Here is a 15,347-nt window from a genome sequence, read left to right as displayed (position 1 = left end):
CGACACAATACCCTCACTGTTTAACATATCTTTCACAATACATATTATAGATAGGTACGATGATAAATAGCTTACACATATTAGCTAAAGTCACATACTAAATATCGTATCTACGTTAAGTTTTCATGACAGATAAAATCTCAAAATCTCAAACAAGCAATGAAATTATATGTACTATGTTGTTTATTTTCGTAGAATTTTTAGCGAAATCATTACAGAATGAACTAAGATGTAGATTTATAGTAAAAATAAGGACGACAACATCTATAAAAGCGAAGTTCAGAAACGGTAGGACAAACGAACATTAACACTTATGTAGTGTCAGAACTTAATAAGGAGAGTATAAATGTAAAAGTCGAAATAAAATTGTAAGTAAATTTCTTGCAAAAACTGGATACTGTTTAAGGACATACTTGATTATAGAGATGCCTAGCTTATAACATTGTACCCTATTATTATAAGGAATCAGTATGCAAAAATGTGATGTATAGAATTATATCACATAAAAAATTGTCAAAAGGTTAAAAAGCAACATGTTTAAAATAAACATTCTGGTTAAGATTATTGAGTTGCTACTCTATATAAATCGTAAAAAGTACTATAGGAATTTAAATCAATAGGACAATTCTAACAAGCTATTAACACTTGTAGATTTTCAGAACTGAATTAGCAGAATATTAATGCAGTACAAACAATATTGTAAGTAAATTTGTTGCAAAACTGCATAAATAGATGATACTGTTTATGGACATACTTACATTTTTGTCTTCGCTTATAACATTGTACCTTGTTGTAATAGGAATCAGTTCTCAAAAAATCAGAATAATCAGACAATTTTACCATACAAAATTTTGTTGTCAAAAAAAGTTAAAAATCGACATTGGTATTGATTATAGAGTTGTACCTAACTACTACAGGAATCATCATGCAAAGTTTGGAATCGATAGGACAATTTTAACCTGTTTAAATTAACGAAAAGAGCTAACTGTGACGGACAGACGGACGGACCGACCCTAATTATAGAAAAGCATCGCTTTTAAAAAGACTATCTTTCAAAAATCATTTAAGCAATCCTTTGACTAAATTTGTGGTATTGCCTATAAGATTAATCACCAAAACTTGGAGCCAAAATTTGTCTTGATGTCTGATATGAGGGTAATTTATTTCAAGTGTTTTCATAAAGTCAAACTGCATAACAATGTTGTAAATGCTCAACAATCACGAAAATTTGTGGCTGTTATTAAATAAACATAAGGTCTTCGTTCTAATGTTAGTATAAGAAAAACAACTTTTATTAGAAGATTGTGGTTACCAGTAATAAACTAGGCACGTCCAAGCTTTTAATTCTGACGGGAGTAAAATGAGGGCTTTCAAAGATTTGAGAGGAGTAATCTAATGTATTTTATGAAATTTTGAGGGAAGTAAAATGAGAGGAAGGGAGGGGGGAGTTATACACCCCTTTACTTCCACCATTGGACGTCTGAGTAGCCAACATATTATCGACGTTATGACCACGGCCTTTGATATAACAACGCCAAAAAATATTGTTTTAGATAAATATATTGCATTCCCTATAGCCCTGATAAAATATATTGTTGTCTAAATGTTCGTGTACAGAATAACACCACGGAGGGAAGGTACAATCAAATATAAATTATTGTTTATCATAATAATGTAAAATTGTAGATTGACGTTTCCTGATGTATGTTTTTCATTGTTGACGTAAATATCAACTCAAATATTACAACACATTGAAAATTATGGATAAAGAATATACGTGGATATTATGACAAGGGAAAAATTGTCGTCAATTTAGGTTGCTAAAATGTACCTCACTTATTGGTCAGTTCATTCATCCAGTAGGATAATAAACAACCCCTCTGTAAGTTACAATTAGTGATTGAAATGTTTGAACTTAACAAACCAACCAATCAAAATTTTAAAAATTCTCCAAAGTTGTTGAGTCAACAAATAAAATATTATAAAATTTTGAGGACTAGTGTAATAAACAGCCTAATAACCCCTCAGTTCCTGATTATATACAATACACATACATATATATAGATATTTGTTGTGGGGCATCCAATACACTTAACAAATGGTTAGGTATTCTCTGGTCACTAGGCACTAAAACGGGACAAAATGATATTAAAATATTAAAAGTGAAGATTTACATAATTAGGGTCGGTCCGTAAGCTATTTTCGTTAATTTAGGCGTATTAGAATTGTCCTATCGATTTAAAAAATGGCATAGGGATTCCTGTAATAGTTAGATACAATTTAAAAGTGTAACAACTCTATAAAATTGTTACCAGAATGTCCATTTAAAACATGTCAATTTTTAACCTTCTTGACAACAATTTTTTATGTGATAAATCTTATTTATCTGATTTTGGAATACTGTAAATATTTCTATATTTTTATGCCTAAAAATCACTAGCATGGTCATTGTGAGTTGATATGTAAATGGAACATGTATGGTATATAATATCCATGGTTTACCCGATGTCAGCAAGGGCATACCCAGCATTTTTAAACATTTTTTTTGTAATATGTTTCTATCCAAAGAATAATATCGAAATTAATTTTTTATTATTATGATTATCATGTGAAACTTGTAGCTGGCTAGAATATCGATCACCCCCATCAATCACTACTGGATGAACGAACTGACCAATAAATTATGTCCATGTGAGCAACCCAAATTGAAGCCAATTTTTCCCCTGTCAACATAATCATGTATACTATATTCATTATATTTCTACTCTAGACCTAGAGACCTCTATCTACGCTAGTAGAGCTGGTTATCTTGGATTGATATACTGTTGACAGTATAACAAAAATATTCGATTAGATAAATTGAAAAAGTAGCCAAATACAATCACAAGATAAACAACAACGCATCTTCTATGTAATTTAATAAAGTAAAACCATTTTATTGTAGTAATCTTTCCAGCCACTATACTATTACTATAACCCTTTGCTACAGACAGGTTGAAAATTGCATTATTAGTTTGTCTAAACTGACCAAGCTTACTTTGCTTGATTCACTTCACTAAGAAGTGTGTATCCTCAAATAATTTGTCAAACCTAACAACAAAACAATAAAATGAAGACACATAAAATTAAGATACAGACAGCGTAGATGATATACCGCGAGACAATCGGCGCAGCCTCTCAATAAATGTATCGTAAAAGCGGTTATATATATGATATAATTACGACATAAACAAAGCATTCTATGTGTTCCATTCTTTTATTATTTTATTTAGTAATAAAAAAGTCTTCTACAGTCATAACAAGAATGACAACATCCATAAGTAACGAAGCAAAAAAAATTGGATGGGAGTACAAATAAACTAGAAGATTTAAAAGTGGGATCGGAAGCCTCACGTAAGCCGCGTGTAAGCCTCAGTGAAATCGTGATTTTATCACTATAAAATTCAGCTGGATGTATAAAACGGCTCTTTAGCAGACAATCCTTCTTTCTTAAATTTTTTTTTTCTGCTCACAAGCAGGTTTAAAACTGAGGCTTATGCGCGGCTTACGTGAGGCTTCCGATCCCTGTTTAAAACGCATTTGTTAAAATTTAGAATCACGAAACCTTTATCACCTATTTTTATATTTTCTAATATCTAAAATTTGTTGTATGACTGACAGACCAACGGACAAGGAAAATTACATAATTGCCACATTTCCCCCAAAAAAATTACGATTTGACGGACGGACAAAGTGAATTATAGAGTAGCTTCGCAATTAAAACAACGCAACTTCTCTAAAATTTATTTGAATAAACATACCCTTGGAAGAGATTTTGAGTAGCTAGGCCGTTCATAATCATAGTAGTTGCTCCAAGGACAAGGGTCAGATCTAAATATAGTTCATAATCATAGTAGTTACTCCAAGGACATGGGTCAGATCTAGATATAGTTCATAATCATAGTAGTTGCTCCAAGGACAAGGGTCAGATCTAAATATAGTTCATAATCATAGTAGTTGCTCCAAGGACAAGGGTCAGATCTAAATATAGTTCATAATCATAGTAGTTACTCCAAGGACATGGGTCAGATCTAGATATAGTTCATAATCATAGTAGTTGCTCCAAGGACAAGGGTCAGATCTTAATATAGTTCATAATCATAGTAGTTGCTCCAAGGACAAGGGTCAGATCTAAATATAGTTCAAGTCCCGATTAGGCAAAAATATTTAATATTTAGAAACTTTACAGTAGTACCTACAGACAAACTAAAAGACTTGTAGAGTAGCTACTCTAAAGAAAACTAATCTATACCTGCAATCTTGTTTTTGAGTCAGCCTTACTCCCTCACAGACACGATTAGGCACAAATGAGAGGGTAAACACTCGAGTTCTGCAAAACAATTTATATCAGATCTAGACATGATATAGAATATACAGGGATATTATGACAAGGGAAAAATTGTCTTCATTTAGGTTACTAGCATGAAACTCATTTATGGGTCATTTCGCTGATCAAGTCGGAGGTTGGGGGGTATAGCTGTGAGTTTCACTTTATTGGAGAACATGTAAATCTGTTATAACATCCAAGTATTAATATATCCATTGTTATAGGACAACACTTAATAAGTTGTCTAGAATCAGGTATATAGGGATGGGACATTGAAGTTAATAAATAGAGCTGCAATATTTTTCTTCATATGCATAACCCTGCGGGAAGCCTTAAGTTGCATGGCCTAAGCTTGTCATTTTATCTATACCTTTTTGTCAATGTGCTCTCATAATCGTAAATGTCCAAGGGTAGGGGTAAGGTGTTGTTTAATCCATTCATTTAATCCCCCCCACTGAAAAAAACAAACATTAGATTACTTCCCTAAAACCTTTGAAGCCTCTCATTTTACCCCCCTCAAAATAAAAAGCTTGGACGTCCATGCCTCTATAATAATGAATACCTAATTTTATATCCCTGACCACAAGTGACACTGCAAGGGGACCAGTCAGACCAATCCGCAACTGCGCATTGGGGATCTTCCTTGTTAAATGGTCCTTTTCTTTTCCTGAAAAATAATTATTTTTATTAAATATTCATATTTTGTACTTTCATGTTCATATAACTTTTTTACTTTTCTTGGGGAAAAGGCGTGTGTAATAGACATAATATATGTAGATGGCTCATATGACCTCAAAATTAACCAAACTTAAAACGAAATTCTAGAAGACAAACCCCATATTTAGGTTTGTTATATACGATTGATTCTATTGATACCAGCGAAAATTTCCTGAAAGCTAACTCTATCCTAAGTAATTCAACTATTCATTGCTAACTTAATTTAATTCTTGTCATGTACTTTTACTAGGTAAATAATTTTTAAATGATAAAATTTACCCAAGAAAGGCTTTATCTTAAGAAATGCTTCTATTTATAACTGACTCCTTGTGCGATCGAAATAAAAAAAAATCTACCAAAATCTGTACACAATTTCAACCAATACCCTGACCTGGTTGTTCTTCAAGTTTTATCCTATTGGCTAATTTAGAGAGTATGTCTCTAGGTTATCTATATTTTTTGTCACATAAAAAAATAATGAAGACCATACACTTAAGATAAAGTGAATATCTTTAGAAAAGCAACTATACACTTTAAAATGTTGTGACTACTTTCAAAAATTTCAATTCTTTAATATACTACTAGCGGTAACGCCCCTAAAATATAGAACTCCGTATTCGAAGTGGCAGAGAGGGGATGGAAAAATAGCATAAAACCATCACAAGACTTAAATCTGAAAATAAAACAGCCTAAAACCATCACAGGACCTATGTGAAGCTTACCCAAAATAGAGGGCCCAATCAATTCAGTAAATATTGAGATCTTAAGCTTCAAACAAAAAAAAAACACTTTATATAATAGGATTAAAAAGAATAAAAAGAATTATCCTATCCTTACTTTTGAGCATGTTTAATGCCATTTTTATTGGAGTAAATCTATTCCCCACCCAAATTGTTTATTATATACTGAATTATTATAACCTTTAATTTGTCTTTCTAGTTTGAAGAGCTTTGTATATTGTTATCCTTGTAATATTGTGTTTACTATTTAAATATTCATGTGGAGTACATGTACTTAACCATCTTTTTAAGTGTAAGCCTCAGGGAAATCAACCTTTTACAATTTAAAAAAAAACTGGAAGTCTAAACCTGGCCCTATCATAGCAATCCCTCTTTTATATTTTTTTTCAAAAACCTTAACGGGTTTAAATTTGAGGCTGCCGAGCACTGCTTTTTATTCAAGTAAAATTGAAAAAGATAAAAAATATGCTTTTGCGAACTAAATATAATGATTTTCATAAAAAACACTTTAATCATACTTTTTCTTTTATTATATATCAATAATTTCAAATAAGTTGAGAGTTCTCCAGATTAAATGTTTTGGATATCAATTAAATTGACAAAAGTTAAACAACCAACCCTTTGATTGCACGACCTTTGGAAATCTTGGTTGCACGTGTTCATGAGTTGCGATTGTTTATGGGCCATCTTTCACTATTAGTGTCACGTTTCATACAATACAATGTGGACCAGACTCGAATCTGAAACCTTCAAGATAGCAGGCAGGGACGCTGTCATTTACGCTTTTGCCTCCTATACCCAGCGAAACTTTAAAAAAAAGGTAGCATGCTACGTTGTTCGATATCGTTGGCGTAGCAGAGTATTATAAATTAAAAGAGCGAGAGCGAGCGAGAGAGAGAGAGAGAGAGAAACATATCTTACTCTTTATTAAATTAAGCTGGGAATGGTATGATCTCTCTCTTTCTCTATCTCGCTCTTTTAATTTATGCTACTCTGCTACGATATCGATTGCGAACTCACATGCTACCTTTTGCTTGAAATGACGATTTTCCAATGTTTAACGCCCAAAAATTAGGTGGTAATTCATGGCGAAGGGGATTGGAGGTAGCATGAGACTCGGTACATATATTGCACGAGCTCGATGGCGATTCCATGTCGAAATATCTTGCTGGGTAGGAGGCGGTGAGGTCAAAATTGAAGCTGTTTATAGTGCTTATAAAAAAATGACGTCAAAGTACAAATGACCAATGATAGGCTAGTTTCCATTTTCATTGACCAATGGTAGGCCAGTATGACGTCATTTTATTTAGACACTATAAATAGCTTCATCAAAATTTCACCTATCCGACAGCAATATACGAATATAGGTAACAGAAAACAAGTTAATCAAATAATCTTGAGAAAAAAAAAAATTCCATGAACCTATATCTGTATCTCTTTTTATACCTGACTCTTCTTTGGGGTGTTGGAAGTAATGTTTGTGTTTGAGATTGGGTTTGGGTTGGGGTCACACATCCAGAAAATTCCTAAAATAAATGACCTATTAGATTGGAGGGTTGGTAAGTTGCGTACTTTGTTTGTGTTCGAGATTGGGTTCGGGTTGGGGTCACACATCCAGAAAATTCCTAAAAAAATTACATAATAGATTAGAGGGTTGGTAAGTTGCGTACTTTTTTTGAGATTGGGTTTGGGTTGGAGTCTCACATCCAGAAAATTCCTTAAATAAATGACTTAATAGATTAGAGGGTTGCGTACCAGATACGCAGATACGCCCCTAACATCTATGGCGCTGTATTCAAAGGGAGAAGGGTTAAAATTGCTTAAATACATCTCAAGACTTAATCCGAAAATAATATAGCCTAAAACATTAGAGAACCTTTGTGAAGCTTTCCTAAAATAGACAATCCATCAGTTCAATAGTTATTGAGATCTTAAGATTCAGAAAAAAAAACATTTACTACTTTATATAATATCCTGCCAACTATATCATTATTAACAATTCCATAATTTAGAAAATAAATAATATTGGACAATATATGCATAACTTTACATCTATATATATTATCTTTATTGTAATTATTTATTCCATGTCCAAGAAGGTAAAAACAACAAAAACAAGTTCTTTTACTTATATTTATTCTTTACTGTTTGTTTGCTTGCCTTTTCAAGTAAACAAAAATGGGGAAAACGCCTTTCAAGAATTTTTTTTGTTATGAATAATCTTTCTAGTATGGCTTCGAAACCGACTAACATCCGCTGGATTAAAACCGGTTCCCAGCCTTACTGAAAAATCATGTATAGCATCGTATTACAGACAATTTTCCACGAATACTAAAGTAAAAAAGTAAAGTTTAATACCAGTTATCTTACCCCCCGCAATCGGCTCTTCGCGTCGAACAAAACTGCTTTTAATATTTTAATTTTTATTTTACTATCCACGAAAACCTGTCTATAATACGATCCTATTACCTCACAGTCTTCAGATTGGAATAAATCTTCTGCGCATGCTCCAGTATTGGATGAGATGTAAAATCGTTTTCGAGACCTACAAAAACAAATGAAATAAGCATAGATGTAAATATTCCCTGGTGGACACCTTTTTCGTCTAGCAAATTGCTTTCTGCTCTTTAAAAGCGACTTGGATGTATTTAAATTTCCGACGATATTGGTTGATGTATAAAGTACCAAATGAAAGTCGCCACTGGGTCCCAAACCTGAGGGTAGATTTACTTTTTGATCAAGCAACCTCTGTTCTTTTACTTTAATACTTCAAATACACTTTATTACATTTTCAGAATTAGATAACAAACAAGATATCATGAAATTATGAAAAAATTAAAGCGTCCTTTCGTTTAAATTTTATTTTAAACAAACCTATTAGACCACTACTTGAGTTCAATTCAAAGAAAATTATTAGCAAAAATTTTATTATTATAAAACAAGATTATAAAGTATAACAAAAATAAAGCTATCTGATTTCTTGCAGTCCCATTTTGAGCAACTTAATTTACAGTAATTTGATTATTGTTGTTTCCTTGTGAAAATTTTAAAAATATATTTTAATTTAATCGATATTTATACAAAATCTATATTTAGCTTAAAAGTATATATTAGTAGATGCAATTTTCCTTTTCTTAAAATAAAAGTTTTTTTCTCGTGCGACAAAGTTTAATATTTGGATATAAATCATCATCTTATTCAGTTCAATGAATATATTTTTTAGAAAAAAAACTATGTCGCCTAAATTATATGTAGTTTACAAAAATATATTTTTACTTTGTATCTAATAAAAATTTGCATGTTTCATTTTTTTTTCTTCTTTTCATTTAGAATTTTTTTTATTTAATGAATGTTTAACTTTAACAAAATGTTAACACGTATTTTTAGTCAAATTTACTATAGATCTTTAATTAAGTATCTGCGCGTTATAAGGTTAAAACTTTATCAATTAGATTGATATTGATTTGGTTTCAAGAATGTTCTAGGCTATTTGAGATACTTATGACAGAGAAAGAAGAATTTGAAAAAACTAATAAAAAAACGCCATCTATGTAGCAGATTATCTCTGCAACTTGTGATTATCTCTGATCTATGTATATTTTTAGTATATGATTACCGCAGCGATATCGGGGATATTAGGGATCTATAATGCCTACAACACAGATATAAAATACAGGATGAACATAGAATAATAAATTTATAAGTAAAGATGTATAATATCCAGATAACTACCTGGCCCAAGTGATGGGGTCGCTTCGTTTGCTAGGAAATTGCTTTCTGTTAATTGTAGCGACTCAGCTGTGTTTATGTTTCCAACGCTATTAGCTGGTTTTAAAGACCCAATTTAAAGTCTGCACAATGTCACTGTGCGTATAGTTACTTTGTTCTTTTACTTTAATCATAGAATAAAGTTTCAAAGGTTGACATATATTTTTAAAATTGCTCATTTAAAAGTATATTTTTACCATATTTATCATGTAATTATCAAAAAATTCTGATTTATCTATAACATAAATTATTTTTTTTGTCTTTAAAATTATATCTGATTTGGTTTGAACAGTTACAAAAGCTAATGCAACCTGGTACCATCATGGTTTTAGGCTATATTAACAAGGGTGTGTATCCTTATCTTAAGTTGCCAATTTTGAAAACGTATAGGGACACAAAACAGTGTTCAATTATCATTTTTTAAAACTATAATAAATGAAAAAGAATAACTTTATTTATGTACTCTATTTCTTTAACTAAAACAAAGCATTTAATGATTATATATTTTTTTTTATTCTACATTTTTAATTTTTCTATTATTTTTTTCTAATAATATTTTTTTATAGTAATATTGTACAAGATTTAGATATACATATAATAGGCTTACCAATAAACAATATTGTACTATACTTGAGTAATTAAGAAAAACACATTAATCTGGGATAAAACAGAATAAGTGTGTAATCCATTTATACCTAATTATACATACATAAAAAGAATTATAAGAAAAGATATCATACACAATACAAGGGCAATTTTGTACATTAGAAGCTCTAAAAGTTTGAACAAGAAAGAACAACGATAAAGTATTGAACATGTGTATTGCTAATTTCCTTACCATAGTTAGTTTTTAGAAAAATAGAATTATAAAATCTGAAGGATATACAGAGATTTTTTTTACTCTTGAGTACAAGAGTCAATACTTAAATTTTTTTTCTTTTTCTTATTATTCATTTATTAGAAATAAAAGGCTTCTTATTGTTCTAAATATAAAAAAATCTTTTTCTTATTGCAGTTATTCTATAAATAGGTTCTCTATAAACATTTGTACTGTTTAGTATATCCCATGGATGCTTTTGATGTAATAAAAAAAAATTAAATAATATTCATTGCATAGCATAGAAGTGAGTTTGTCATATTCTATGAATTAAATACAGTAGATAATAAAAAATTAAGTCACTTCTGTTCTTTTTAACCCAAGCTATTATTTTTATATTAGTACAACTCGCAATGATAAAAGTTCTTGTCCTAAATCATTTTTTGCTCATCCCTACAAAATAAAATGCAAAAAAGCTGGCACACATGTCACTATGAATAATTTTAGCTAATTGAAAGTTTGAGAGGGTGTTGAGAGCAACATTTATCATTATAATTATATTTCTTATCATACTTATGGCATGCATACAAGAAAAAGTATTTACAGAGAATACAATTTATTTCCTATTTAAAATTTTAAATCTAGTGCGATACATAGTAAAATGTTCTTGGTAATATCTCCAAAAATCTATTAACTTTAAAGGCTGCTAGCGACCAAACAGCTGAATAACTATTATTGTACAAAATTTTAACCCCCAAAAGAAGTCTTACAAACAATATTTCATTATGTCATCCTTAAATCTCTGAATCACGTGGAAGATATCTGTCTTAATAATGACTTTTCTAAATATTTTATATCATCCATTACTAATCCCTTTATTCCTGATACTAAGTTAAAGATTTCCACCTTTTTAATGATGTTTTATTTTATATTTTTGTTTACTTATCCCTTTATCCATAATAATATGTTGAAGATATCCATCTTATCAAAGACTCTAGAAAGCATCTATATTTTCCATCAACTATCACTTTTTCCCTGATATTATGTTGAAGATATCAATCTTAATATTGATTTTGGCAAGTATTTTATATCTTCCCTTACTATTCCCTTTTCCCTGATAATAAGTTGATATTATAATGACTTCAGAAAGTATTTTATCTGTTCCATTACTTATCCCTTTTATGTTGAATACATCCATCATTATAATGACTTTTGTAGTTATTTATATCATCCATTACTTATCTCTTTATTCCTGATGCTAAGTTAAAGATATCAATATTTATATTTTCCACTATCTTTTCCTTTATGCCTGATATTTTGTTAAAGATATCCATCATAAAAAAAACTCTTGAAAGCATCTATATTTTTCCTCGACTATCCATTTTCCCTGATATCACGTTGACAGATATCCATCAAAATAATGACGTTTGCAAGTATTTTATATTTTCCCTCGACTATCCCTTTTCCCTGATATCATGTTGAAAGATATCCATCTTAATAATGAATTTTGCAAGTGTTTTAACTCCCATTAACTATTCCTTTTTCCCTGATATCATGTTGAAGATATCCATCTTAATAATGACTTTTGCAAGTATTTTGGAACACGTGAGATGAATTAGGATACATCTTCAACTAGGGACGTGCAACTGCAATGATATACTTGCAGAGGTTGAAACATACTTAATTCAATAAGAATGTGAAAAATTATTATAGGGGTTGGCACGAATATTAAAAAAACAGATGAATAATAATAATAATAGCTATTCTAAAGACTTGCGCATTTACAAGAGAAATGATATTACTTTTGTCTAGAATTATTTATTGACAGCTACTGTATAACTTAAAAGAAATATCGTCTCACCCTCAAAATTGCCCAACTTTTAAAAATACATTTTAAGATGATGGGGTAGAAGCACTCTCGCTTCTATAGCCCCCATTAATGAACGCTAGCTTTAAAATGATTTGATTGTTCTAAAAATATTTAAAGTTTTCTTCATATCATATCCTTAAACTTAAAAAATAATAAATTCTATCTTTTTATTTGATTTATATGAAGAAATAATTTTGAATTGTATTTGTGAAATGAAATATTAAAAAGCTTTAAAGGGAACAATAGAAGACAAATGTCATTCAAGTTAAAATGCATTGAATAGAATCAAGATGTACTTTGCATGAAAGAGTACGAATTCTATGATAGCTTATCCAGTTAAACATTCTTTAACGAAAAACATTTGCTATAAAGATGTTTTAAAACGTTCGGACAAAACCCATAAATGCGTAGATTCAACTTAACTATCCAGCAAATGAATTTGAACATTCATATTATGTAATATTTCTACAAGGAAATTACTGTACATGAAGAACGCACAGACAGATGACATAAAAGAGTAGCTTTTCTACATTTCAGCTAAGAAAAAAATTTGTTATACAGTATTAAAAGTATTGTAAAGTGTTAAGCACCCCCCACTCTTATTCTTTTAATAAATTGAAAATAAATGGGGGGGGGGGAGGGTTATTATTTTCTACATATGTCTAATCACTTCAGGGGTCCCTAACCCTACAGGGCTACCCAGTACCCACTTTATTCTAAAAAAAGAGAAATAATAATTTAGAATAAAGGGGAAAGGTTAGGAGGGGGGGGGGGGGGTATCTGTGATCAACAGAAACTTTAAGGGAAACCACCCAGTGTTCCACAAAAAAACACGATAGTCACCTTTTTCCTCTGCCACAAGCTTCCGAGCATTCTGACCACTCTCCCCATTCTTCAGTGTCACAGTTGGTGTTCGTTGAATCTCCCTAACAATAAAAAGATTTAAAAACCCGATAAATTTTTAAAAGCGAAGTTTTCTAAAATTATGGTCGGTCCGGAACGGTAAACTCTTTTCGTTAATTTAAACATTTCAAAGGGGGGGGGGTAATCTGATTTACTTCCAAATTTATTTTGTAAAAACCCTTTTATCTCTCCCCCCCTCCTTACGCGTCCCTGTATTTAAGTACCCCACTCTCTCTCCCATTAATACCTGGATCTGACTGATCTGTAGGTTGGATCCAGAAGTGTAGCTGGAGAATGAAGAAGGATTCTGCAGGTTACTGTACAGTCCGGTTGGTGGCCCGCTATAGGTATACCCGTAATAACCAACAGCCTAAATTATATAATAATTAACTTCAATTTAATTCAGGGCTCGGCAGCCGCGCCACTGTCGCCTGCAAGCCTCAGGGAAATCAAACTATTACAATTTTAAGAAATAGCTGAAAGTCTAAACCCAACCAAAATATGGCAATCCTTCTTTTCAAAAAACTTTTAAACGGATTTAGATTTAAGGCTTTTGACTTGAAGCACTGCTGGCGAGCTCTATGATTTATATTTGAAGTTTCCGAGATTTGAACGCTTTAGTCATAATCAGAGAAGACTTTTCACATCGGCGATTTTTTATAAGTGGCTTTCTTTAAACCAACCCTATTATATCCATTCATTTAATATCTTTCTATCTTTCTATCTAATTTTTTTACTATGAAGCTTTGTACTAGTCCTCCCGTAATATACAATATTTTACTAATGTGTTGAAACTAAATAAACATTAAATAAATCTTAAACATCAAATATTTCCATGACCTTTAATAGATTGACGAATATCATAATAAAACCCCTAATAACCCCCCATTAAGTGTAAATGCCCATGTCTAAACAAAATTGAAGCCAAGGTGCTTTGAAAGAAAATATTCAACTATCATCACATGTCAGTAAAAATGATTCCCCTTAGATTTCGTAGAGCTCTTCTCTAAGTCATTTAGAAAAGTGTTTAACAGTAGATATAGTTTTCTCGCAGTAATGCTACATTTTAGATAAATACATACTTTTTTCAAGGGAGAGGGGAAACCTTCCCCATGTCCAAAAAAAAATCCCGGATGGGTGCCTTTTTCCCTTGTAGAAAAATCAATACTCAATTACTCATTAAAAAAGCCTAAAATATATTTATAGTTGGTTGTAAGAATGTCTTTAATATAATTAGGAGAGGTTCAAATATATTATATATGATTTCATAAAATAAACAAGTATAGAAAAGTTTTTGATATCATAATTTGTTGATTTAAGCTGAATGGAATAATATTATTCCTGCTAATGCATATTTACATAATAAGGCAATAAAAATAATATTGGGGGAAGCTTTAACCTTCACCTTCTTGTCTTATCCTGTTAGACATTTGTGCTGCTGTTATATAACATAGCATACTATTATATCATGTCGACATAAATGTCCAACAATGGATCCAACGTAGTCCCGATAAATGTTCCTGGTAACGATTATCTCCAAATATCCAGGGAGTAAGGGAGGGGACAATGGATCGAATATTCAATTTTTAGGAGTCTCAGACTTTGGGTACTGGCTTAAAGGGATTGTGCAAGAATTTAGCAGTTTCTGACTGAGTTTGGGTACTTGCGCATGAAATGCCGCTACTCGTTGTGTATGTTTTGAATATTGCAGACGGGGAGAAGGGATAAGGGAAGTGGGGGCAAGGGAAATAACTACTCGTTGTGTTAGTTTAGAATGTAGCAGACGGGGAGAAGGGAGGTGGGGGCAAGGGAAATAAACAGAATAAAAAGGGGCAGTCATATTCTTGCTAGCAGCTGGCCGGGTCCAATAATCTTGTAATATAAAAATCACACCATAAAACCTCAATATATTTCATCAAAAACAAGTTGTGATTTCACTTTACATGACGCTATGGAAATCTATTATTCAATTAATAATCCCTTTATAATTTCCTACAAATTTATTGGATTAAACTGGATTTCATGCCCTTTCTTTGATAACTCTTATATTGAATTAATTGCCCATTGTCCCCTCCCTTACTCCCTGCCAAATATCTATGAATCTTAAAGGCTGTTAGCTTCCAAACGTACATGTCATGAGTATTGCTTATTTCAGATTATTTGTAA

At 31.3% G+C, this 15,347-nt stretch overlaps 1 protein-coding gene across 1 annotated transcript in view; it reads right to left on the bottom strand.

Annotated features, from left to right (window-relative positions):
• The window catches only part of LOC145311921 (spondin-1-like), a 100,117-nt gene that overhangs the window by 26,514 nt on the left and 58,256 nt on the right, over positions 1–15,347 (bottom strand). The window contains exons 23-29 of the mRNA XM_080150968.1: positions 13,429–13,551; positions 13,122–13,204; positions 8,293–8,368; positions 7,270–7,349; positions 4,929–5,033; positions 4,292–4,369; positions 3,801–3,870 (exon numbers count right to left, since the gene is read on the bottom strand). Of these exons, the coding sequence (XP_080007094.1) occupies positions 3,801–3,870; positions 4,292–4,369; positions 4,929–5,033; positions 7,270–7,349; positions 8,293–8,368; positions 13,122–13,204; positions 13,429–13,551 (615 nt within the window). The remainder of the gene's footprint in view (positions 1–3,800; positions 3,871–4,291; positions 4,370–4,928; positions 5,034–7,269; positions 7,350–8,292; positions 8,369–13,121; positions 13,205–13,428; positions 13,552–15,347) is intronic.

This window comes from Acartia tonsa, chromosome 2 (assembly GCF_053477335.1).
Source record: "Acartia tonsa isolate MP-2025a chromosome 2, ASM5347733v1, whole genome shotgun sequence".
NCBI lineage: Eukaryota > Metazoa > Arthropoda > Copepoda > Calanoida > Acartiidae > Acartia > Acartia tonsa.
Note: the sequence above shows the minus strand (reverse complement) of the source record. Positions and strands in the feature narration are given on the sequence as shown.